General features: G+C 32.8%; 2 protein-coding genes across 4 annotated transcripts in view; one reads left to right on the forward strand and one right to left on the reverse strand.

Moving 5' to 3' along the window:
* Positions 1 to 596, reverse strand: part of LOC134685101 (N-acetylglucosamine-1-phosphotransferase subunits alpha/beta-like) — a 38,858-nt gene extending 38,262 nt beyond the window's left edge. Inside the window, exon 1 of the mRNA XM_063544535.1 lies at positions 224 to 596. Coding sequence (XP_063400605.1) covers positions 224 to 352 — 129 coding nt within the window. The 5' untranslated portion in view covers positions 353 to 596. The remainder of the gene's footprint in view (positions 1 to 223) is intronic.
* A 3,307-nt stretch (positions 597 to 3,903) lies between these two features.
* On the forward strand, positions 3,904 to 20,328 carry LOC134685102 (uncharacterized). Of its 3 annotated transcripts, none has more exons than XM_063544537.1 (3): positions 3,904 to 3,998; positions 13,275 to 13,325; positions 17,622 to 20,328. In XM_063544537.1, the coding sequence occupies exon 3, from the start codon at positions 17,631 to 17,633 to the stop codon at positions 19,632 to 19,634; it is 2,004 nt and encodes a 667-aa protein (XP_063400607.1). In that variant the 5' UTR covers positions 3,904 to 3,998; positions 13,275 to 13,325; positions 17,622 to 17,630; the 3' UTR covers positions 19,635 to 20,328. The 3 variants fall into 3 exon arrangements, with proteins under 3 accessions (XP_063400607.1, XP_063400606.1, XP_063400608.1); XM_063544536.1 differs by lacking the exon at positions 3,904 to 3,998 and adding an exon at positions 5,533 to 5,650 and having other exon boundaries at positions 17,622 to 20,327; XM_063544538.1 differs by lacking the exon at positions 3,904 to 3,998 and adding an exon at positions 6,774 to 6,834.
* Positions 20,329 to 26,748: the final 6,420 nt, after the last annotated feature.

Consider the following 26,748-nt stretch of genomic DNA (forward strand, 5'->3'; position numbering starts at 1 on the left):
CATAGTCATGCCAGTAGGTGCTTACCTTTACCTTAAGTAGAAATATAAAACTTTCAGCTGACAGAAGTGGTTAGGGGTTCTGAGTATAAAATGTTGATTGGTAAATGTACAATGGTACTTTTCCAAGGTTCAGAGCACTTTAGTCTTATACAAATACAAATATTGTATTGGCACAAACTCAATTACAATAATTGGTAACTTTTTTTTTATAACTGAATCTCACCTCTCCAAAATAAAAAGATGTCAACGTGATGAAAATGAATACACCAATGACAATAAGTATTCCATATTTATGTGACAAAACATCATAAGCCTGCTTCTGAACTATTTTTCTACAATGATCGTCTCGCATTTTTCACTTTTTGTAGAAAGCGTCTGCTACCAGATTTTTCACATTGCATTGTGGGGAAAAGGGTTCATAATAGACCGGTTTCCACGTGTTGATTATGCACACTTATCAAAAGAATTGACAGGCCTTAACAACAACCATCTGCTGTAAAACTATACAGTCAATCCATCGCTTATTTCTTAACAAAATGCTAGATACAAAAGTACGCCTGGGCAAAGCAAGTGGCTTCAGCTTGAAGTAAGGAACAGTAAAGAGATATTCCGAAAGAAAGTCACGTGAAAATGCTAGAACGTGTGCAGCTGCCCTGATCATTGACCCAACTATCCCACTCGCAAATATACACATAAAATAAATATACTTTAAGAATTCAGACCAATTTTATCAAAAAGTTTTTGTTTTGATCTATGCGAGTGTTTACTTTTAAAAGAGGGACGAAAGATACCAAAGGGACAGTCAAACTCATAAATCTAAAACAAACTGACAACGCCATAGCTAAAAATGAAAAAGACAAACAGAAAAAAAATAGAACACATGACACAACATAGAAAACTAAAGAATAAACAACACGAACCTCACCAAAAACTAGGGGTGATCTCAGGTGCTCCGGAAGGGTAAGCCGATCCTGCTCCACATGTGGCACCCGTCGTGTTGCTTATGTGATTACAAATCCGGTAAATATAGTATAATTCGGTAGGTCACATTCATGAAAGGGAAGGGGATTGTAGTTACGACGTAAGGAACATATCCGATATCATTTGTGAAACGATTATACCATAACGGTCAACCAACTCGTGATGGCGTCCGTAAAATTTACGAAGGGATATTTCAACTGCACCATTTGGAACTCTTGGTGTAATAGCTTCCTTGTGAGCAGTAACCCTCTATCTAGAAAATCTTGATAGGAAATGCAAGCACGGGAATATCGTATCAATTGGGAGATATGTACCCCGTATGCAGGTGCTGCTGGAATGTTGCTACTTAGAAATGGAAAGTTCACTTTGGAAAGCTGAAATCATCTCTTTTGTCGTAAAGTTTTGTTGTCAACCGACCCTCATTGTCAATTTCTAGATGTAAGTCAAGATATGAAGCCGACTTAACTGTATCTGTCGCATCCTTTCTCTCCAATTCGATGGGATAGATGCGTTCCACATAGTCACCAAATTTTGAATTGTTTAGTGAAAGAACGTCATCTATATAGCGGAAAGTCGAGTTTACTTTTAAAAGAGCAACCAGGTAAGCTTCGTAAACAATATTTTCAAATTAATTTAAACACTTCATAAATCAGTCTATATTTGGTAGCACACACCAGTGTTTTGGTTACCAAACCAGTTAATTCCGTTCGCGTTTATTGATTTTATGTATGTATTCAGCATAGCAATTTAAAATAAAGAAATGGACACAAGAAAGCTAACTAAAGAAAGTACAAATAATTATTTGATGACCAATATTTCAGCTTATAATTACTACTACGTTACTTGGTCTCTCTTGAAACGTTGTCTCATAAGGATTCATAAGACTTTTTTTCATTTTCATATACTCCTTTTTTAATTCTCGTACTGAATAATATTGGTTATACAGGGCAAAATTGTCATGGAATAAAAAATATTTCAACTTATGAGACATTGTAGTAATGATTCACCCACAAGAAAGGGACACACCGTGTGAAGTATTTGACGATTGTGTTCACCACCACCACTAAGACCATTTCATCAATTTAAAAGTTGCATGCATTTCAGATCGTCTCTGACCATCATGTCAGAAGATAAATCAGCTACCCATTTTGATCTTTATTAATTATATGCATCTGTATAGATATAAAATACGATTCTTTGTAAATATGTGTTTACCGAGTTGGGATAACTTAAATTCAGAACCATTCAACAATATCACGAATTATGAGTGTATTGAAATGATATATTATTGATTGTTTAACAATTATTTCAAACACGATATTCAGTCAGGGCGAGAAAAGAAAGATTATCGATCTATCATTCAGTGAAACAGATTGTTTTACTTCAGTGGCAAATATTTCATACAAGAGGACGAGTAAAAGTAATGATAAATACAAAAGGTAGATCCTGTACCAATGTTTGACCAGAGTGCAGGGCGCGAAAACTGGCATACCACTGGAAATTGAGAATAACATAGATAGGGTAAGAATTTAGCCTTTGTAATAGGAAAACCACATCGGATTTAATGGCCCCATTCTAAAAGGACGTGGCTGCGTTTTTATACATCCTTCGCAAACAAACAGACGCCCCAGTTTGGCATTCAAGGGTTTATCTGCCTGTCAGAGGAACACCAAATGTCTCACAACTGTCTGCCATAAACTGGACCATACACCTATAAGTAACACATATATAATCCTTAAATACTATTGTTTTCCACTGTAGTATTCTTATTTGCTTGATCAGTTATTTCACATGACAGTTTTTACAAATATTGCAAATGCTCTTTAACTATTTACTCGCGCCCTCTTCATATAGGCATTCTGGATAATTTTCTGTATTCTAAATATATGTTTTTTTTATTATTCACTCTTCTTTATATCTAATATAAGCACCCCTTATCCTCTTTTTTTATATCTAATTTAAGCACATCTTCTTTTCTTTACCTTATCAGCCACCCCTATTGATAGTTCTCTACCCTTTATTTTCCCGAAACATTCTAACTGAATATCTAAACTCTATGACCCAGGCTCTCACAAACAGCTAGTCAGAACATGTCTCTATGGATTCGACAAACGGAAACCATTCCGTTCCGTTCAGTAAATTTGTTTAGTCGTCCGTGAGAGATAAATTATGAATGATAACTTGTATATACATATGTTCGTTTAACGAAAAATCGATGTCAATACATTTAGAATTAATCATTAAAAATTTCCAATAATAAAGTTTAATTGGTTTGTTAATACCACAGATGAGGGAAATATTTTTTTTTATTATAAATGGGTGTCTCTTATTAACTAAAACGACTGGTTCATTGGTTTACTGTTTGATTTATTGAACCCTCCGAACACTGGGGAAGCTTTCTTCAGGTTATTGAATAGAGCCTTTGATGAGTGTGCTCCATATTCATTTTAATTCCAGTGATGGGTCCAGGGGGAGGGTTCCCCCCTTTTGTTATGATCAATGAATTTGAATGGGGACATATAGTTGGAACCCCCGTTTGTCCTGGGTTGGGACTTCCCCCACAATCTTTGAAATGGCTGGATCCGCCTCTGAATTCTCTTGAAATATAGGAACGTTTGTTGTTTCTCTTCCCAGAAGAACACCCTCTTACCAATAGTTCAAATACCGTCCGTCTTTATCGTACTATCTAATCGAAGATACGAACGATTCAGAGAAGGTTTGCATGGCCCTATGCAAAATTGACATGCAAATCACGATGAAACCGTTCCATGATGTCAGACCTCATTTAAAGTTTTCCCCTGGGGTCGATTTCATTCCATACGATATTTCTCTAATTATTCAAGTAATTATTCAAATCTTTAATAAATATATGCATATAATCATATATACATTCAATATTTTCAAACCAAATTTGATATCATTCGAAGTATTGCTACCATGACAACATATAACCAAGCAGTCATAACACATTATCTACAGCGGAAAGAAATGGTGTGCAAGAATCGTAAAATGTCAAGGTAGGACGACAACATAATCTTTATTTCAAGCATTTACTATTATTCAATACTCCAATGTTTCAAGTTGTGTATAAATATGGTATGACCCAGATGCATTGTTTAACCCCTGCATTGTAGCTACTTAAACCCAATTTTAATATCCTGTTTTTACAACATCTTAAATTTGTCATGAGCGAGAGTACGTATATATATGGAGTTGTTTTTGTCTAAATTAATGGGTGATTTTGTACTATGCTAACAATTCATTTATAACAGAAAATGTTATAGCGCATTTTTAGAATTTTTGACATAGTTGCAAATCTGCCTCTCCTTTTGCTGGTTCAGCTATTAACTGGTAGTTTCTTCAACCCCTCTTAAATCCTAAATACGTCATTGACTTTCAGTGAACATGCATTCTCTGTTACCTTTTCCCTCCATATATTGTTTTCTTTGAACAGTTTCTTCGTGTTCGTCCGTGTGCTTCGTTTGTACGTGTTCACGTCTGCATGTGCATGTACTTCGTTTGTACGTTTATGTCTGTGTGCTTTGTTTGTACGTGTACGTCTGTGTGCTTCGTTTGTACGTTTATGTCTGTGTACTTCGTTAAATCCATGAAACCTCAATTCTGTGGATAGTATCATTCATTCGTTGATGTTTTTTTTAATTTAACTGAACCCCGAAAGGTTAGAGCGAATTTCTCCTGAATTTGTCCCCCTTGTGAATATTATTGTAAACTATACTTAATGTCAAGTCCTATATACTAGAAATTTAATATTAAAGAGTACCGTATATATACAATATCGATATACAAAACAAAAACAATATATTTAGCGGCACATGTTGCCGTTAAATGCATTTCATACCAAATTACAAGGTGTACATGTTTTTGTGTAATTTTGCATCGAAGAACATCACAAACTATACTGAAATCATTCGTATCCTATTGACAATAACGTTAGAATATACATATCTTTACTAACAACAAAATTTGTTTCCGATTTACCATGTCCTCATTGGGGATTTTTTTATGGGATGGGGGTTAGGTGGAGGGGGGGGCTAAGTGAGATGGGTTTTCATTTGCGTTTTTTTTTTTTTTTTTGTTGGGGGGGGGGGGGGCGTCCGTCATTGACTTGCTGGTAATTTTTTTAACACATGAAAAGATATATAAATCTTTTGAAATTCAAGAAATTGCGATTTTAAGGAGACAATTATTCTTAAAGGTCAATATCGAAGTATTATATTGACGTTACTGTACTAGCACTCCGGGGAAATAAAAAAATATATATACATATGACACCATATATCAAGGAATTGTATATTTAAATGCTTATATCATGGACCTTAATGAACAAACATTAAGTTACATCCGCGTTACATTACATACTATAGGATATAATAATCGAATGAATATCACGATATTTGCTTTTTAATTAACACGATATTATCCTAAATGATAACGCTACATTATATTTAGACCAATAATCTCCTCGTTAACCCTTACAGCAATTACTCTAGGTCCATACACGCTTTCCTATAATAAACTAATGCGATTGTAAAATCCGCCAATGAGATAAAGATATTTACAACAGAAATCGTTCAGTAATCCAAGTAAACTGGGTTATCAATTTTCACACACATATTATAAAAGTCACATGTGTATGCCTCTTTCCAAGGTAAGAACAAATATTTATTTTTTTCCATATATATCCACATTATAAAACTCTAGCATCACAAGCCAATAATGAGATAAGGTTGAAAATTTAACAAAACTTTTTACTGAGAACCCTAACGCAATATTTGGTACAAAGCGATCACTTATTCTATATTCAAGTTGAGACACTATGTCAATATATCATAATGATTAAGAACATTAACCTTTTAATAAGAAATTATTGAATTTGTGTTAATTTATCCTTTCATAGGTATATAAATATATTCATTTATCACTAATCAATATAGGATATTCACAAAAACAGATATTATCTAAAAAAAAAAAAAGAAGTAATTACAAAAATATAGAAAGCAATCGTTAGTAATGCATAGCAACATAATAATTCCTTCAGAACGTGACAAAAAACGTTCAATGTTTTATCATATTGCAAATCAATGTGTGACAAAATATGTTTCAAACATTTTTTATATATAGCCTTGCTACACAATAAAAGTATAGTTATATCAGTGACCAGAAATAGACGAAGAAGATGTAAAGTAAAAATCAGTATTGTAATATGTTGTACAGTCAAATATTTCCTGTAACTTCCTTTATCCGTATTCTGCATATTTTGGTTATATAGCTATTTGTATGTTTCGATACTTATACAATCTTGTCTGTTTTCTTAAATCTGTGAGCAATCCTGATGAAGGCAAATCTATAAAAGTACTTCAATATACAGTATATAGTCAGGTTATTTTTCTTTTTCTATCTGAATTTATCTAATATATCTAAGGATTTAAGGTTTATAAAAACAATAACAGCTGTTACAAATATTATATATAATACACAAAGTGAAACAGTTTATTTCGAATAATATAGGGTGTGGTTGAGGTTTACCTGATAGATATAATGGGCAAATTGTACAGAAAACAAATAAGAAGAGAAGAAAATATGCCCCAAAAATTAAGTATAGAGAATAATAGGGTGCTACAATATAAAGAATAGAGAATAACAGGCAAATTTATAATAAAGAGAAAATGCTCTCAAAATTAAAAGAAAACAGTACCCCAATGGAGACCCAATTCACTTCCTTTTTTATGAAATTAAAACATATGAAAGAGATTATTATAAACAGTATTGCAGTCGCTGCAACTTAAAAATGGAGGGACACTGAACCAATGTAGGATCGTTGATGTAACATCAGTAAGTCTTTTTATAACTGAAACATAGCAGAACTTGAGTAGTAAAATAAACAAAAGGAATCGGTATAGTTTAATATACAACCTTTATTATAAATCAGGTAAAGTCATATTAAGAAGTATACTTTACCATGGGAGTATTATATTTTACTTCCTTTAGTATACTAAGTTATATAAAATTAATGTACATTAAATGTGTTTGTAATCTAATGCAATTTGCCAAGGAACACTCAAGTATCATGATCCTTAAAGCACTCCCACAAGTATATAACTAACTTTACTCGGTATATAAAACTTACCATGAAACATATTAAAGTATGATCAAATGTGATTAAATAATCTTTGTGAAATGGGTTTAAAATCACAGGTTAAGATTGCCTTATCCGAATTTGGAACGCTTTTCTAAATTTTTTATTACTAAATCTTTAACTACGTAATATTCAGTGGCGGACCCAGAACTTTTCATAAAAGGAGTGTGGGGGGGGGGGGGGGCGTTCCAGTCATGGTTCAGTGATTCCCTATATATATAATAAAGCTAATTTTTCACACAAACGGGGGGGGGGGGGGGGTGCTGGCCCCCAGTCCCCCTCGGATCCGCCAATGATATTTGATGCGGCTTTGCAACTGTTTTAATAGGAGCACCACTGATGAGTTTTATGTATACTAGCGTTAGGGCGTTTTATTATAAGTTTGGTATATTTGATGATATTTTACATACATTATATTCAGATGACTGCACCACAAGCATAGCCTGGGAGAGTATAACAGTACCTGTACTTGGAAGCTCATTTTGGGGGATTTCCTGGTACTTCACTAAATTTATCGTCTTATGAAGCAACTAATAATGTAATTGAAACAAAATTGTTCTGAGACATCACTCATGATGGTGTATTTACCTAAACGTTTCTCCGCTGACTATCAATCGAAGAACTTTTATACAATATATTGACAACTCAGAATGAGCTAATATTATGCATACATAACTGGAGAGCAACACGGGCTCCTTTCATATATATGTCTCCTTACAAATAAATTCTTTCAATTTCATTTTATCTTTATTTCATCGATTTTTTCCCCAGTCATTTAGTTAATATATCTCTTACTAATCAATATATTGAAATGTGAAATGTTTTATTACTACAAATATTGACATTTTAAGATATACAAATCCTTTTATCATGCAGGTAGAGTAATGTCTGAAAACAATCTTTACTTAGAGTTATTAAAGTTTCGAAATAACAGTTTGTTTAAAATTATGCGTAACAAGGAAATATTACTGAAACAAGCGTTCGAGTGGACATATCAGTCAAGAAAAATTACAAATTGCAATGACATTTTATTTTAAAGATATTGAATTAAATATATATAAAAAAGGGATAACACCAAAAATATTTATTTAACAGTTTAACAAACCACACCATGCAACCACCAATATTTTAATTGATTTTTTTTTTCGTTGTTGTGGAGCCTGCAACTTTTGTTGCAGAAAGCTCGACTTAGGGATAGTGATCCGGCGGCGGCGGCGGCAGTGTTAGCTAACTTCTTAAAAGCTTTATATTTTAGAAGGTAGAAGACCTGGATGCTTCCTACTTTGCATATAGATGCCTCATGTTACGAACTTTCCGTCAGTCACATGTCCAATGTCTTTGACCACATTTTCATGGTTCAGTGACTACTTGAAAAAAAAGTTAGGATTTTTTGTAATGTTAAATTCTCTCTTATTATAAGTAATTGGATAGCAATATTTGGTATGTGTGTACCTTGCAAGGTCCTCATGCCCGTCAAACAGTTATCACTTGACCTCGACCTCAATTCATGGATCAGTGAACAAGGTTAAGTTTTGGTGGTCAAGTCCATATCTCAGACACTATAAGCAATAGGTCTAGTATATTTTGTGTAGGGAAGGACTGTAAGGTGTACATGTCCAACTGGCAGGTGTCATCTGGCCTTGACCTCATTTTCATGGTTCAGTGGTTATAGTTAAGTTTTTGTATTTTGGTCTGTTTTTCTTATTCTATATGTAATAGCTCTACTGTATTTGGTGTATGGAATGATTGTAATGTGTACATGTCTAGCTGACAGGTGTCATCTGACCTTGACCTCATTTTCATGGTTCAGTGGTCAAAATTAAGTTTTTGAGTTTTGGTCTATTTTTCTAATACTTTATGCATTAGGTCAACTATATTTGGTGTATGGAAATATTTTATGATCTATATGTCTGTTACGCAGGTTTTATTTGACCTTGACCTTATTTTCACGGTCCATTGCTGAGTGTTAAGTGTTTGTGTTTTGGTCTGCTTTTCTTAATTTATAAGCAATACGGTAAGTCAACTATATTTGTTGTATTGAAAAATTGTTAGCTTTAACGTTGAGCACGATGTTCCTACAACACGACGTTACACCACCACGACGTCAAAGAGAGTTTTTTGAAACTTTTGACGTTCATTTATTCAATTTGCAAGTTTCATTTGCTTTTTTTATGTAGTTGGTTGATTCTAAATCTGTCTCTATTAATTTTGTGATGTATATTTACCATGAATTTATCATGTTTATTTATCTCAAGTTGTGGAAATCGATTAAATAATTTTTACCCTTAATTCGACTTAAAATGTTGTATTGTCGTAAGTAATAACTTGAAGGAAGGAAAAAGGGACAGAATTAGTATATGGTTCTCAATAAATGAATTATTATAAAACTTTAAGCACAGGCTGCTAAAATTGCATGGTGCATACTATCATCTCTTATTGTAAATTTTTCATATCTTGATTCAACCCTAATACAAATATATCCGACACTCTGCAAGTAAATAAAAACATATTTACCCTTGATTCATTTGAATTGAATTGTATTAAAAATTTGCTTGGCACATAACTTTTCGAAATACAACCATTAATTTTTTTTATTATAACCCGATCTTTAAAAAATATTTTCCCAGTCATTTGAAGTTGCTTGCTTTAAAATGTACTTATCTTCTCCTGAATCGTCCGTATGATACGGGGTTGCGTTAATTCAATGAAACTGTTTTTGTTGCTGTTTCCGATAAGTCTTTCAGTTGTCTCCGTTTCATGCACAATATGCACCGTGATTTTTTTTTAATTTAAATTACACCACCCGATTCGTTTCAAGTATCAGGAATATACAATGGATCAAATTTTGGACATGTAACGTCGGAAAAAGCGTTTGTTTTGGATTTTTCGACGTTTTTCGACGTTTGGACAAAATGGCTACCGTTTTGTAATGTTTCGTAGCATTTTATTCCTGTAAAACTCAAACATGCAGTTAATAAAAAAAGAATCTAGTCTTTATGTTCTTTTCGTGTATCTAACTTTTGTTTTGGTAAATTATGAATTACTTATTGAAATATCAAGTAAAAAACCCGCATTAATTGCTTGGACAAATTAAATATCAACTTGGACAAAATGGCTACCGCTTGAAAAACGACTGTGTAGAGATGGTTTTATAGAATCTACAATTTTTGAACTCACGAAAACTGAGGCAAATGTTTGTTCTTTCGGTAGATGTTATAATTATCTCACATTTTTTAGACGTTTTTAGCTATGTCTACTTATAAAACTACCTTTTAGCCGTTAAGTCAACGAAAAACGTCATTGGACATTTTTCATATTCCAGCTTAATATGCAGCCACCGAGTCAAACGAAATTCGACAAAAGAACGGCTTTAATTTAACAAAGAACTGACACACTTCGTTGCTTCTGTCAAGTTTCGGGAAGATCAGAGAATAAGAAATAGGATCACTATACATAAGAGATAAAACAGTTGTTCATAAATGTAACGTTGGACATCCGGTTTTTTCATATAGCATTGTTGTTTCAATCCTCAAATATACTAGATATTACTTAGTATATGACCAAGAGCTATAAGAACATAAAGGAAAACATATACTGAATTAGTTTTTATAGTGGTTAGTGTTTGTTAACATTTTATTTTGTTTTGCGGAGGAAATTTCGAAGATTCTGTTTTAAATCATAGGGGTTGTAGGAACAGCGTGCGTGACGTTTTTACATGTCTGTCTGGCATGGTTCATTTGACCTTAACTTATTTTCATGATTCATTGATCAATGTTTAGTTTTCTTGGTTAATGTCGAGTTTATGTGACGGTTGTAATAAAGCTTTATATTTAGGTCTATCAACATAATATCAATAATTAGTAAAGAAGGCGAGACATTTTAGCGTGTGCACTCTTGTTAAATGTTTTGGAAGTTTTTGAGTTTAGCCTAAAAATACCAAATTGTGTAGACGAGTGTTAATTACTGAATACGATCCTTTTTGGTTTTCAGTTCCTGTAGAAGACAAGTACATTAATTGTCTATTTCCTTGAGTTAAGCTGCTGAAAGACCGTTATCCGATAGCTTTATACAACAAACTTGTCCGCCTTTTAGATGAAAATCCGTACTATTAACTTCCATTTATTAATATTGCAGATATATCATTGCAAAGACATTCAAGATTGGAGTGTGCAGAAAAAAATCAGTATACCTTGCTCGCGATCATTAGCACTGACCTTCCAATGGGCATGGCCAGTATATACTCACCTATGTCTAACTATAAATGCAATTAGGAGCAAATATAAAATCTGCACAAATGAAAATTAAATCAGCGCAAATGAAAGACTGAAAATTTTAAAAATCGGCGCAATTGCCATACGCCCACTGGTGCGAACAAAGCAATTTATTTTCATTCGGTATCAAGTTTTACTATTTTTTACTCTATAAATTAATTCAGGTTTTATCTTAATTCACCATTTACTACATAACAAAATGCCTGCTCCAAACCAGGAATATAACAGTTGTTATCCATGCATTAGTTCGATATGCTTGACCTTTAAATATTGCCATTTGATTTTGGACTTTCCTTTTTGAATTTTCCTCGAAGTTCAGGGTTTTTTTTTGTGATTTTACTTTTTAATGATTATTATACATTTATTTCCTGTGACGGGGGAGATATAAACATTTGTTCACCCATGCAAGAAAATCATATTTTCTGAGAGCATCATCTGAGGGAGATGTGATTTTTCAAGCTGGACAAATCTCAATGTCCCACAAGGCAAAAGGAAAATCATACCTTTTTTATTTCCTGAGCAGAAAATCTTAATTTCGTACAATTTTTATATCCGCCGCTCCCTTTTATTACGAAAAACTACAGGGGCGGCAGACTATAAATCGCCGACTGCGAGTAAATATTGTTGACTGCCATTTGACTCACTATGTTCATTTTTCAGTAAAATTTAGAACAGAAACAGAAAAATCTATCATGTTGTTTTACTCAGCAATGAGGAAGAAGCATTCGTCAAAGTTTTGTAAATTGCTTGACGAATTGATAATGTCATTTGAGGTTTTAAATTTTTAACACAAGAATGTTATCTAAAATTCAAAAACAAAGTTATTTAGATATTCAACATATTTGATTAACCCAAATAATTCAGTGCCTCCCTTTAATCGATCTCTCCTACATGCTAAGCCATGATGTTAATGAAGTTATAGCAGATCAGCGAACAGAACGACTGAATTATTTGGGTTTATATTTGGTCTGTTTCGAAATCCATGGAAGGTCAGACAAAGTTTTTGATGTCTTAACAAAAAATTATACCACACTCCACCATGTTAATGTTTACTGTACAAAAAAAACAAGTCAAAACACGGGAGAATAAAAAAATATATTTTCAAAATTTGGCTTTAGATTCGAACCTTCGGTCATTTAAAAGCTTTTTTTCCTAAAATTCATCGAAGTGCCTACTGTGGACCCCTTCAGACGACACAGTTATAAGTTTATGTATGTCGGTGAACGTTTGATTTAGTACTTGAATCAATCTATTTGACATAGTTCACAAAGAAGTGGTGCTTACAAACGCTTACACATACTAGTATGCAATATAATTTTCCATTACATCCGATTCATCCTGTATATCTCTTGATATTTTAATAAAATAGTATACATGTATTTCTGTTCTATATGTAAGACCAAAGGCAGATTTAGGGAAGCACAGGTGGCATCGGCCTCGGGAAAAAAAATTGTTGATTATTTAGGCAATCGCCGAAGCATGACTGGAGCGGGACCTCTATGACCTGGCAGTCAGTGGCCCTCCTTTTGAAAATTTTTGGATCTGCAACTGAGCCGTTTATAATTTATGCGTCTTAAATTAAAGTCGACAACTTGAAAGTCCAAATACGTTTTTCTTTACATTATATTATATAGGTCAGATAAATGAAATGCAAGTACATTTTTACAAGTATTTAAATTATGAGACTAGTTAGATTTGAAAAAGAAATACGGGACGTCAATGCACAAATACATAGCAATCGTATAATGTTGAATACTCATTTCCTGTTACCTTTAAGATTTTTTTATAATTGCTATGTAAAAAACTGTTAACTGTATATTTCCGTTTGTCACGGGATAATCCCACAACTTTATTTTGTCTTTCAGGATATGTAGGCTGTACAAACATTACAAACAAAAAGACGCTTTGACTTAAACGTAAGTATGTTTAAACGAAAGGTCCTTTGATTGAAGAGGGGAACATGTAGCATATATATTTTAGCACACCTGATCAAAAGGGTCACTGTTTGAGATAATTTTGCCATCAGTGGGCGGATAACGAACGGATATCGTCCACTAACGTTTACCGATATCAACTCCCCTTTAACTGACTACTTGCCTAATTTGAACCATACTGAGCCACAATCATACACGAGGAAAAGCAAGTATGGTGATAAAGGTGGCTAACCAACATAGACGCATAGGCTTACAATAGAACATAGTTACTGTGGTAATATGCACATAGACATCGTACTTCTTTTTTACTGTTTCTTTGGGGTCGGGGAATCAAAGATAACAGGCTTATAATTTTGTATGCTATTCAAATATATTTAACTTAAAATTTTTATAGGTTTTCCTTATTTGAAATTGATCAAGGGATTGACCAAAAAAAAAAATTACCACGTAATATGAAAAAGTTTGCACACTGCATCTCAGTTATGCTATTCAATAGAAATTGTGGATTTACTTCAACTGTACATTTTGTCATGCTAGTATTGTATTGTATGTATCTTCGGTTAATGTGTATATTATTGAAAAATACCGTGGTCCGACGAAAACGGTAAGTCTATAAAATCAAATGGCAAAATCAACAGCTCAAAACACATCAAACGAATGGATAACATCTGTCATATACCTGACCTGCTACAGGTATTTTCTTTTTCTTAATACCCAACCTTCGACTTCGTTATTTCTTTGTGAAAAATAATAATTTTGTGAAAGGTACGCATCCATGAAATATCGACGCCTCTACATACAAGTTAAAATTTAAATTCTATGTTAACTGATTAATTTTACAGATTTAGATGTATTTTTAACAGTTTTTTTTAAATATATTATTATAAAAAAAAGTTACCTTTGCTTGTATTAGCCAATGCACATCTGTCTTGTTTATTTTATATTTAGATATACAATTACATTTTACATCAATAGAATTACTGTTACTCTATCTATTTTACACCCAATCACTAAATTTTAAAGAATTTGACATGCTTTAAAATTAATATGAAACTGTTGTGAAGGTGTATACATTTTTGTTATAACTCCTTGAAATAACTACACTCAATGAAGTACTAAAGGTAAGTCAATGTCTGTCACTTACAGATAACACATGCTGCTAGATTTGTTTGCTTTATTTTCAATGTCCTACTAGGATATAATCTTATAACTTCATTCGAAACATTTTAAGACAAGTTTATTATAATCGATCTTCTTAGCAGTCGAAAATAATCTATAATGTGTTTTTTGAAAGTTAAGGTTTTTCCCCGGAGATCAGGGCTGGTCTGAAATCTGTGTTCTCGATAAGTTTTTCACTGATCAGAAGAAAGCCAATCTTGCTTGTCTCAAGGTCATTGGTTTATTCTTCTCTTCACGTGTGTTGTCCTGTAGAATGGAATATTGTCCATATATCTATAAACTTTATTGTCTTTTCTTTTGATTAATGTTTTTTAAACTAAAGGCATGTTGGTCATCTTCCTGTTTTATCTTTATTTTTTTCTGTCTTCCTTATTCATTATTTCGTTCATACTTTCTCCGGATCCTAACATATGAAATTACAAGGCATATTCAGTGATTCATGCATTTACTTTTTTAAAGACAGTCATGATTTATTTTTTTCTTATCATTTGGTTCGTACAGATTTATCTAACAAATATTTTGTCACGTGTTAATTTCTACATTTACTCTACAACCGTCCTGATCAAAATAAGGGCCTTTTATTCTTGGGTATATATCTGTTTTCTTTAAACAGAAATAGCGAACCGCTTATATTGAGATCTAAGTCCAATTTTGTATAAGAGTTTAAGTGATTGTAGAATTAGTCAAAATGACACAAACATTAACAACTATAGGTCACTGTACGGCCTTCAACAATGAGTAAAGCCCATGCCGCATAGTCAGCTATAAAAGGCCCCGATAAGACCATGTAAAACAATTCAAACGAGAAAACTAACGGTCTTATTTATGTAAAAAAAAATGAAAAACAAATATGTCACACATAAACAAACGACAACCACTGAATTACAGGCTCCTGACTTGGGACAGGCACATACATAAATAATGTGGCAGGGTTAAACATGTTAGCGGGATCCCAACCCTCCCCTAACCTGGGACATTGGTATAATAGTACAACATAAGAACGAACTTTAAAAATCAGTTGAAAAAGGCTTAACTCATCAGATAGACAAAAAATACAAGTGGACGTGGCCGGGTACTTATACATCCCTACACAAAAAAACACAATGAACATATCTGAGAGTACTCGCAGTTATCTTACAGTTAGTTCAAAGCCACTAACAACTAATAAAAAAATCATGCCTCTAAGACTAAACAATCAATCCGTACACATCCAACATACAATGGATTTAGCGTAAAGACGGCATAAACAGCCATAGAAAAACATGACCTTGTGCAATGCCAAGTTACAGGTATCGACAGATTGTAGATCCATGAAAATGTATATGTATATACCATGCTAGTAATATTTAGTTAACTTTTAATCTACTGATAACAAAATCAATATTTATACCAATGAAAACAATATTCAATGATCTTATTACAGTGTTGAATAGGTAACCTTTTAGAATAAGTTTTTTTAAAGGAGCAACAAGTTTACATGGATCATTTCTAAATTTCCTGGCACGGTTAACAACATTTTCGTAAAAATGAGGATGTGCTATCCCGTTTGAAATAAGTTTTCTACGGTTACAACCAAACTTCAAAACCAAATCTTTATATCTGTGGAAAAATTTAGTAAAGGTTTTAAGTAATTTATAGTAACGATATCCCTGGTTTAATTATTTACCAGTAATACATAGGTTGCGTTCGTTAAAATCAAAAACGTCACAACAGACACGGGCATAGCGAACAAGTTGTGAAATATAAACACCGTAAGATGGTGCCAAAGGAACATCAGCATCTAAAAATGGAAAATTAGCAATAGGGAACGAAAAATCGTCTGTTTTGTCGTAAATTTTAGTGTGTAGTTTCCCTTTTAAAACCGAATATCTAAATCAAGGAAAGGGCAGTTATTACCGAATACATTTGATTTATTTAAAGTAAGTTCCTTGGGGTAAATTTCAGCAGTATATTGAGAAAATTCTTGATTATTTAACGAAAAATATCATCAAGATAACGGTAAGTGTTGTTGAATTTATCAATTAAATGCAATTTCGACGGGTCTTTACTGAGTTTAGTCATAAACTGTGATTCGTAACAGTACAAAAACTAGTCTGCTATTAAAGGGGTATTTTTTAAGGCCATACGGCGACCCCTATTCTAGCTTCTAAGTCATTTGGTCTCTGGTGGACATTCGTCTCATTGCAAAGTAGGAGAATCACAAAAATACCGAACGCCGAGGAAAATTCCAAGCGGAGAGTCCTTAATGAAATCACAAAATTAAAAGCTCACACACTTCAAACGAATGGATAACAACTGATCTACTTCTGACTTGGTACTGGCAATTTTTTATATAGAAATTGGTTGATTAGACCTGATTTTATAACTGGAAATCATTCCTCATCTCTTAATTTAATATTTGACTTGTTTTTGATGTTTTTTGATAAAAGATTTTGTAGAGTATCATAACTTTGCAATGCTATAAATATGTTTTGTCTAACGCATGATTTATGTGTTGTTGTCTTTATATTTCTCATATTCAATCTTTTTAAGAAAATGGTCTCGATGATAATGGCTTCACTGGGTTCTGCTGTATGTTTTTTATGATGAGTTTACATTTTGTGGTTGGAATTCCATCTTGAAGCCTGAATCCGACTGTTTCAATACTTTAGATTGTATTAGGGAATTTTGCATCTCCTCGCTCTCTTATTTAATGGCGTCTGCAAAAAGTGTTACATTTGATGACGACAAATACCATGACTCTACCATGGAAATTTATTCATATTCTAAGAATTTCTAACCCACCACGCTACTTTCCTGTACCTTGCAATTCCTAAAAAAAAAACTACCGTCTGTCTTCCAGAAGCATTTTCCCAGCCATTGTTGGCCTTATTTTTTTGACGTTATTGTTGATATAACTAGGTGCATAAAAGAATCGTGTGTAAGGTGGGCGAAGGCTTTTGTGTAATCTTATATATTTGCTCTATGTTGCTGATCTTGTCGTATAACTGATTCGTCTGTTAACTTGTTTTCGCTGAGTTCAGTAATTATTTGTAATCATATGCACACTTATAATCACCCTTTAACATAATGATCCATGTTTTTTTTTGTCTTTTACAGGAATTTAGAATGACAAGACAAGGACAAAGTAAAAATGTATCGTTAATATATGGAGTTTATTCTGTGAAGAAAGTGTTGCGATATGTTTATATAAAGATAGCAAGAACACGAAGAACTTTCACTAAGTTCATATATTTTATCATTTTCATGTCTGCGTTTGTTTACTTAAATTATCGATATAATCTTCCTGTCTTTCATGTTTTCCGAAATCCTAATATTAATAAACCATGCACTCTTCCAGTGTATGATATATATGACCATTCAGTGGACCAGTTTTTCTGGGACCAACAGGTCTTGCCATGTGAAGGTTGGTTAGATTTGTTGTATGTTGATTCCAAAGGATATATTACAATGAATAAAACTGCCGTAAGTGTTTCTGGATATTCAGATATAAAATGTGAATATCGATATATACAACGGGTTTCGGAATCAAAAATTAAATTCTCGTCTAAAATGGATTATGTTCAACCTGCTTATTTAGATGGTGACTTTGTCCATGCAGAATGCTACGATTCGAATAGAAAACTACTATACAATAACTTGCATATGAATATTGATAGTAAAAATGTTTTAAAAAATCGTAAACTGGCAGAAGAAACTAAAACGAATCTAAGTGTATATATCATTGGTATTGATTCTCTATCAAGACTTATAGCAGAACGCAAAATTCCGAAAACGTTAAACTTTTTACGAAATAATTTGAGTGCTTATATGTTTAAAGGATATACGCGAGTCGGTGATGGTTCATATCCGAATTTACTACCCTTGTTTACTGGATTAAAAGCATACGGCGAGGAACATAAAGTGGGTGTAAACAACATACAGTATATGTTTAACAATTTTTCCGAGAAAGGTTGCATAGATATGTACGCGGAGGACTGGGTACAGGTTGCCACTTTTGTTGACATCTTTAGAAAACAACCGTCTCATCATTATATTCAGCCTCTGTTTCAGGCAATTGATAAAGTTAAATCTAATAGTTTGGCTATTGAATATACCCTTAAGTTTTTACAACATCATAATATTCCACTCGGTAATACTTCTCCTATGTGTTTTGGTAATGTTTATAAGTATCAATTAATATTACAATATTTTAAGCGTTTTTTAGATAATTATGAATTGAAAAGAAAATTTGCATTTGCTTGGACAAATGAAATCGGTCACGACTTTCTAAACATGGTAGGCTTGGCTGATAATGATTACCTAGAATTCTTTAAATGGATGAAGGAATCAAAGAAACTTGATAATGCCATCATGATATTTATGAGCGACCATGGACCTCGATATAGTGAAATTCAAAATACAGAAGTTGGTCGAATTTCCAATTTACTACCTCTTTTTACCATTGTTTTACCAGATCACATTAAATCAAGATTTAACCACATTCACAAGAATTTGAAAATAAATACAGAGAGAATGACAACTGCTTTTGACGTGTATGAAACTCTGAAAGATATACTGCATGGAGATTTTCAAAAGAAAAATAGTTTGTCAGATTTTAAAAAGTTGCCTCGAGGAATAAGCTTGTTCCGTGAAATTCCATCGTCTAGAAGTTGCATAGATGCTGATATTTCTGAACATTACTGTCCCTGTTATAAAACAAAAAATGTTCCAATACAGGACGAGCGTGTAGTAGATTCAGTCCATGCTGTTGTGGATAAAATCAATGATATTTTAGAAGCAGTAAAATCAAAATGTGCCAAAGTAGTAATACAATCTGTTCGTAGTGCGAGATCAGTTTTTTCAGACATGGTGCGTGATACAGAAAAAGAGCGATCCTTTTCTTTCCGCAGTTATTTGTGGAATATTGCCGAACAAACTCGACTTCGTATAACTTTTTGGACAAATCCAGGTAATGCTTTATATGAAGCAACAGTGCAATTCAACGATAAAAACAATATTAAAATTCTTGGTGATATCAATCGTATTAATAAGTATGGGAACCAATCAGCTTGTCTTAGAATAGGCCAGGTGCGCGATAGAGTTCGAGAACTTTATTGTTATTGCATATAATATACAATGGTGCCAAATATTACCCGTAATGGATTGCCTAATAGAAAAGGGTTCATAAGAAAAACTATCCTGTATGCGCCATCTGAAAATATTTTCAATGGAGGCTTATATGGTTAAACTTATAAAAGAAAATGATTATTAAGAATGTCGTTATAAAAGAGCTGTAGTGATATTCGAGTCTCATACTCAAACTAAAAACTAGTACCTGAAGTTTAATCATTTCATCGAACACTGAACAAAATATCCACATCATATAAAATGACTATGTATGTCTTATAAGTTCAGTCGGATATACTACATGTGAAATTGCAATATTATAACAAACTGCATCAACGGGTACACGACCAATAATTTTTCATTTTTTAAAAGAATATTTTTGTACAATGTTAAAAAGTATTTTTAAAGCTTATCATTTATAGATCTACTCTTGTTATATTCAAACGCCGGTTCACCGCACATTTTTGGCCCATACAACAAACAACTTGCTATACGTTTATTTCTTTAAAAACAAGGTTTACGTCTAAAAATCACAATCTTGGAGGCACTTATTAAGAGCATGTGCCAAAAATTACAAAATATATACGGTAGTCATTTAAGTTTTTATATAAGGTTTTGGTCAGTTCAATATTAGAGGTCGATCAGCAATTAGATGTTACAAAATCGTGATAGTTGCTAAATCTACGCAATATTAAGCGATAAAGGGTTAGAATAATTGTTCTGTTAATGTGTCATATTTTGCAAAATATGACCTTTCCATAATCTAATATAACAGGCTTATAATATGTTCAGCTATTTGCGTTTTGCACCTAAATAAGTCTCAACAGTTGTCAGTATCTCTGCCTCGGTGACAGATTTAGGGGGAAATCCCAAAGATGGGGAGTAAATTCATAGAATATAGAAAGTCGAGTGCACTGTGATTATGTTCGGGCGTGTTTGAGTTCTTTCTTATCAAAACAGGAACAATTAAAGGATTTAATTTTAATTAGATTGGATCTGCTTACCATTCCGGAGCACCTGAGAGCGATTCACTCCCAGTTTTTAGCGGGGTTCGTGCTGCTTAGTCTGTAGTTTTCTCTGTTGTGTCTTTCGTAGTTTCATTTATCTGGTTGTATATTTTTTTATATAGCATGGCATTGTTAGTTTATTTTCGATCTATGACTTTGAATGTCCTTCTTGTATCTTTAGTCCCTCTTTTTTCGAAGTTGTCTTCTGACTTGGCCGTGATGCGTTCAGATGGCTATGTCGAGTAATGTCATTTTAATGGAAATCTGTATTGTGCGTATTAGATTATCTCCCGTTCATCAGTAAACATACATTATGTATAAAACATTGATCTGGATGGGATTTTCAGATTATAGAATAATGGCCCGAAAACTAATGATAAGGTAAAAATTTGCACAAGAATAAATATGGAATATAAAAGAATAATGCAATGCTATAACGGTTACAGAAATAAACGATACACAGAATAAAGAAATCATTTTATTCACCAAAAAAAATGATAGAAAAATATTTGTTTGAGAGTTTTGAAGAATTAGCGCCATTTCTAAAGATGGAGAAAACTACTTTAATATTCGATGAATACAGAAATAAAGCTGTCCCATCCACACACACATCAACAGTTTTATATGAATATATGTAAACTATAAAAAAAAACTATAAAAAAAGTTAAAAAAATTGGTATTTGATAGAAATATTTGCGTGTTTAGCTTCAATAAAAAACCTGCTGAGTAATCAAAATGACTAAGAATAAGAATAAAGAAATGTGGTTTATTGGGACACTCAAATTAACTCATCATAGATACCAGGACTAAATTTAGTATATACGCCAGACGCGCGTTTATTCTACAAAAGACTCATCAGTGACGCTCGAATCCAAAAAAGTTAAAAAGGCCAAATAAAGTACGAATTTGAAGAGCATTGAGAACCAAAATTCCTAAACGTTTTGCCAAATACAGCTAAGGTAATCTATGCCTGAGGTAGAAAAACCTTAGTATTTCAAAAAATTCAATATTTTGTAAACAGTAAATTTATAAATATAACCATATCAATGACAATTCATGTAAACACAACAAGTGCTGACTACTGGGCTTGTGATACCCCCGGGGAAATAAATCTCCACCAGCAGTGGCATCGACCCAGTGGTTGTAAATAAACTCATCATGGATACCAGGACTAAAAACCATCCTTTTTGTTTGGAAATATTGAGAACTCATTTGATGGCAACTACAGCAAATATTTTGAAGCGCAAACGAATGGAGTGTTACTTTTTCAAGTTACCCTGTAAGAATCTTGGAGAAAATTGTTTGAAATATGCCTTTATGAGTACACACTTGTGGGAGAAGGCAATTTCTTTATCATTTCGGACAGAACTTTTATCATTATATTAGAATTACATTTAAGATGCATTTCATTTTGAAATAGAGAAAATGCCGATTCCAGTGATATCTAGTTTTATACAAGTATCCGTATTTAAAAAACAAAATACCACTGCTTTAGGATTAAACTGAAAAAAAACTCTTGATTGAACATTCAAAGAGGTATGTTGACCAGTTGAAAAGCCCGAATAATTTCACGCACATATGACCTATCTTCTCTCACATTTGTGTGTTTGTTTTAAGTTAAACGTGTATTTCTGTCTACATTTAGTACACATGCATTTTTTTATATTTATGTCTGGTTAATGAATGAAATTCTGAAATGATCAAGTATGACTCTACCATACACAGCATAAAAAACAGTTTCCAAAATGCATCTGTACCAATTTAATAAGATGAATTGATTTTAATGATACAAGACATATAAATTTTCTATAGATCATAGTTTAATAAGTACTAGTAATCTATAATTTGGCATCTTTTAACACTTTCTCTAAATCCTCATGCCAATGCATGCAGAACTAATGATTTCCAATTCAAACACTTTTTTATAGCAAAATAGTAGGCAAATTCGATTAAGGTGAAACCTGTTTCAAATGCTCTTCTGTACGACAGTTAATGTAAGTATTGATATACTATAAATATAAGCAGGGAGTTGTGACTGACGAAAAGAAAAGCAAAATCAGCTAAATTCCTATCCATTTATTTGTATTGTAGTTCTGTCATGTTATGGTGTCATTTTAATGTTATATTTAACATGGCCATAAAAGTGGGAGGTTTGGCATGCCACAAAATCAGGTTCACCCCACATTTTTTTCTTAAAAGGTCCTGTACCAAGTCATGAAACTGGCCATTTAATATCAGAGTTCGTTTTTGTGTGTTTTACATTTAAAGTTATGTTTCTGTTGTATCGTTGTTCTCCTCTTATATTTGATGCGTTTCCCTCAGTTTTGATTTGTAACCCGGATTTTGTTTTTTTCTCAATCGATTGGTGAGTTGTGAACAGTAGTATACTACTGTTGCCTTTACCTATCCCTGAGGCAGGTGGAAGAGGGACGAAAGATACCAGAGGGACAGTCAAACTCATAAATCGACAATAAACTGGCAACGCCATGGCTAAAAATGAAAAGGACAAAAAGACAAACAATAGTACACATGACACAACAAAGTAAACTAAAGAATAAACAACACGAACCCCATTGAAAATAGGAACCGTAGTTTCTTAGTCAATAAAAAATTAAAAGATGTTATGAATTACGTCAGAACAGAATCTCTAACTTTAGAGCGATTGATACCTTCAGGGACTTCCAATCCTCATGTAGTGGACCTAGAGCTAGAAAATTCTTTCGACAGAAAAAATCAAATCTAAACTTTGGAATTATTGATTAGATAAGTGTTACTTTTTCAAGAGTATCTTTGAGAATTGAACAGTTTTCTGAAATATGCCTTCATGAGTATACCTTGTGGGAGACAGCAATTTCGTTATCCTTACCTTCGGACAAAACCTTTATCGTATTAGAATTACCCTTTATTTGTATTTCATTTAAAGATAGAGAAAAATTCCGATTTCAGTGATATCTAGTTGTATACAAGAAACTTAATAAACTTAATACAAAAAAAAATACCACCAATAGCGAATTATGCAGGAGAAGCACTTGATTGAGTCCATAGTACACGGATGCCCCACTCGCACTATCATTTTCAATGTTTGGTGGACCTTGACAATGGGGTAAAAAATCTTATTTGCATTTTAAATTAAAAAATATCATATCATAATGAACATGTTTACTAAGTTTCAAGTTGATTATTCTTCAACTTTATCCAAAACTACCTTGACCAAAATCTTTAACCTGTAGCGGGACTGACGGACGAACCAACGAACATAATGGCCATCTGCTATCGTAGATTGGCATAGCAAGGTATTTTGTATTAATTAAATTCACGCACATGTGATCAATTTTGTTTCAAATTTGTGTGGTTTATTAAAATAAAACGTGTATATCTACCTTCGTTTAGTACAAATGTAATATGTGATTTGTATGTCTGACTAATGAATTAATTTTGAAATTTCTTTTCTATGAATAGCATGACAAAAAATACTTTACATAATGCATCTATATATTTGATAAGATGAATTGAATTTAACGATGCAAGATATTTCGCTTTGAATTTTCCTCGGATTTTAGTATTATTTGTGATTTTTCTGTCCTCTAACATGAATAGTATGACAAAAAATACTTTACAAAATTCATCCATATAAATTTAATAATATGAATTGATTCATATAAAATGTTTATAGAGCTTAGTTTAAATAAACTATAATTTGGCATTTTTAACATTTTCTGTAAATCCACATGTCAATTCATGCATTACAAATGATTTCCAATTTATACACTTCTTTAAAAAGCAAAATAAGCCTTTTTCAAAACTTCTTCGCTACGACAGTTAATAAACGTAACACGTCATTAACTTCGTGAATACGGATTACTTTCCTGCACTAATATTCATCAGGTACACTTAAACCCAAACATTTGAAAGTGATGTATAAAGGCCTTAGACATATTAGCAGGGAGTTGTGTATGACGAAAAGAAATGATAAAGTCCATCTTCCCTAAGGCAGATGGAACCCAAGTTTCTTGGTTATTTTTGATTTTTAAACGAAATTTACCCCCCCCCCCCCGAAAAATAAAATAAATGAATAAATATTATTATATCTTATGTCAGAAACGAAGCTCTGACTTCAGAGCGGTTGAAACCCTCAGAGACTTAAAACTCTCCTGCGGTTGAATTGACCAAGTGCTAAAAAATGAAAAAAACAACTTCATAAATGTCACGCTGCGCTGCTTTAATGAGTTTTATCTTTCATCAGAAACACTCAAATCTAAACTGTTGAAATATCATTCAGATCTAGTAGAAATCGAAGAGGTTTTACTTTAACCATACATATGATTCAATCGATTTACGTTTAATGTAATTTTTTTTCTGTTCTGTTAGTTAAAAATTGATATTTGAGGATTTAAAAAGAAAAGATTTTTTTTCAATTGATTTCCAATGATCTTTAATGACACTGCAGCTAATTTTTGTGAATAAGAGTTTAGTTAGAACATAAATGTATAGCGTCCTTCTATTTTCTATTAATCAGCGTCTCCTCAAATCTCAAAATAAATTACACTTATAAATCTCACGAGAAAATTAGATTTAGAAATCTCATGAGTAAATGCCCTTCAACTTCGTACTGTATTTGGCCTTTTTAACTTTTTTGGATTCGAGCGTCACTGATGAGTCTTTTGTAGTCCTTTTGTAGTCCTGGTATCTATGATGAGTTTATTTACAACCACTGGGTCGATGCCACTGCTGGTGGAGATTTATTTCTCCGGGGGTATCACAAGCCCAGTTGTCAGCACTTTTTGTGCTGACATGAATTATTATTGATATGGTTATATTTATAAATTAACGGTTTACAAAATATTGATTTTTTTTAAATACTGAGGCTTTTCTACCTCAGGCATAGATTTCTTTAGTTGTATTTGGCAAAACTTTTAGGAATTTTGGCCCTCAATGCTCTTCAACTTCGTACTTTATTTTGCCTTTTTAACTTTTTGGGATTCGAGCGTTACTGATTATTCTTTTGTAGACGAAACGCGCGTCTGGCGTATATACAAAATTTAGTCCTGGTATCTATGATGAGTTTATTTACAACCACAAGGTCGATGCCACTGCCCCGAGGGTATCCCCAGTAGTCGGCACTTGTTGTGCTGACGTGAATTTGTCATTGATATGGTTATATTTATAAATTTACTGTTTACAAAATGTTGATTTCTTTTTAAATACCTCAGGCATAGATTACCTTAGCTGTATTTGGCAAAACTTTTAGGAATTTTGGTCCTCAATGCTCTTCAACTTCGTACTTTATTTGGCCTTTTTATTTTTTTTGGATTCGAGCGTCTCTGGTGCGTCTTTTGTAGACGAAACGCGCGTCTAGCGTAAAAACAAAATTTAGTCCTGGTATCTATGATGAGATTATTTATATACTGGGATTATTGTTCATGACATGAGTGATAATAGACGAACTAAACATGAAGGTTTTAATACAATACTGATGGATTCAGTCGAGGATTATGCCAAACAATGGGTTAAAAGCGAGAAAGAAAGTAGACGTAGATACTCTTCCGAATCAATTAAGGCTGTGGGTTTGTTCATGCAAGTCAAAATTTAAAAAAAACCTGAATGGTTCTATTAACATCGTTGTTTGTGTGCAAATCACATTCATATCCTGGTTGATAAATGACTTAGGTATTGACAACTCACTTGGAAACTCAACATATACCCCTAAGACACTTACTAGAGAGTAAAGCCCGAATAATAATAGGTCTGTTCAATTTTCCCATTGGAATTTCAACCAAAAATGAAGAACTGGATCTGCAAGAACTGTATTGGATACATAAACTGCATAAGTGTCCCAACAAACAACATTATATTGATGGGTCCTCTAAGTGCTCCTCGAGCTAGTTCTTAATTGTGTACGCCAGTTTTATCAGCAAGCAAAGCAGGGTAAAGTTATGTGAAACTACCCTTTTCTAGAGTTGGTGTGAATCAGATCTTAATTGATACTAAAAAAATCCAAAGTTCTTTTGAGTTACATACAACCTAAGTATGAAACATTTGACTTTTCTACATTTTATACAAATATAACCCATTCCAAATATAAGAAAAATTGAAAGAGTTAGTCCAACTTT

Source organism: Mytilus trossulus, chromosome 9 (assembly GCF_036588685.1).
Source record: "Mytilus trossulus isolate FHL-02 chromosome 9, PNRI_Mtr1.1.1.hap1, whole genome shotgun sequence".
NCBI classification, from domain to species: domain Eukaryota; kingdom Metazoa; phylum Mollusca; class Bivalvia; order Mytilida; family Mytilidae; genus Mytilus; species Mytilus trossulus.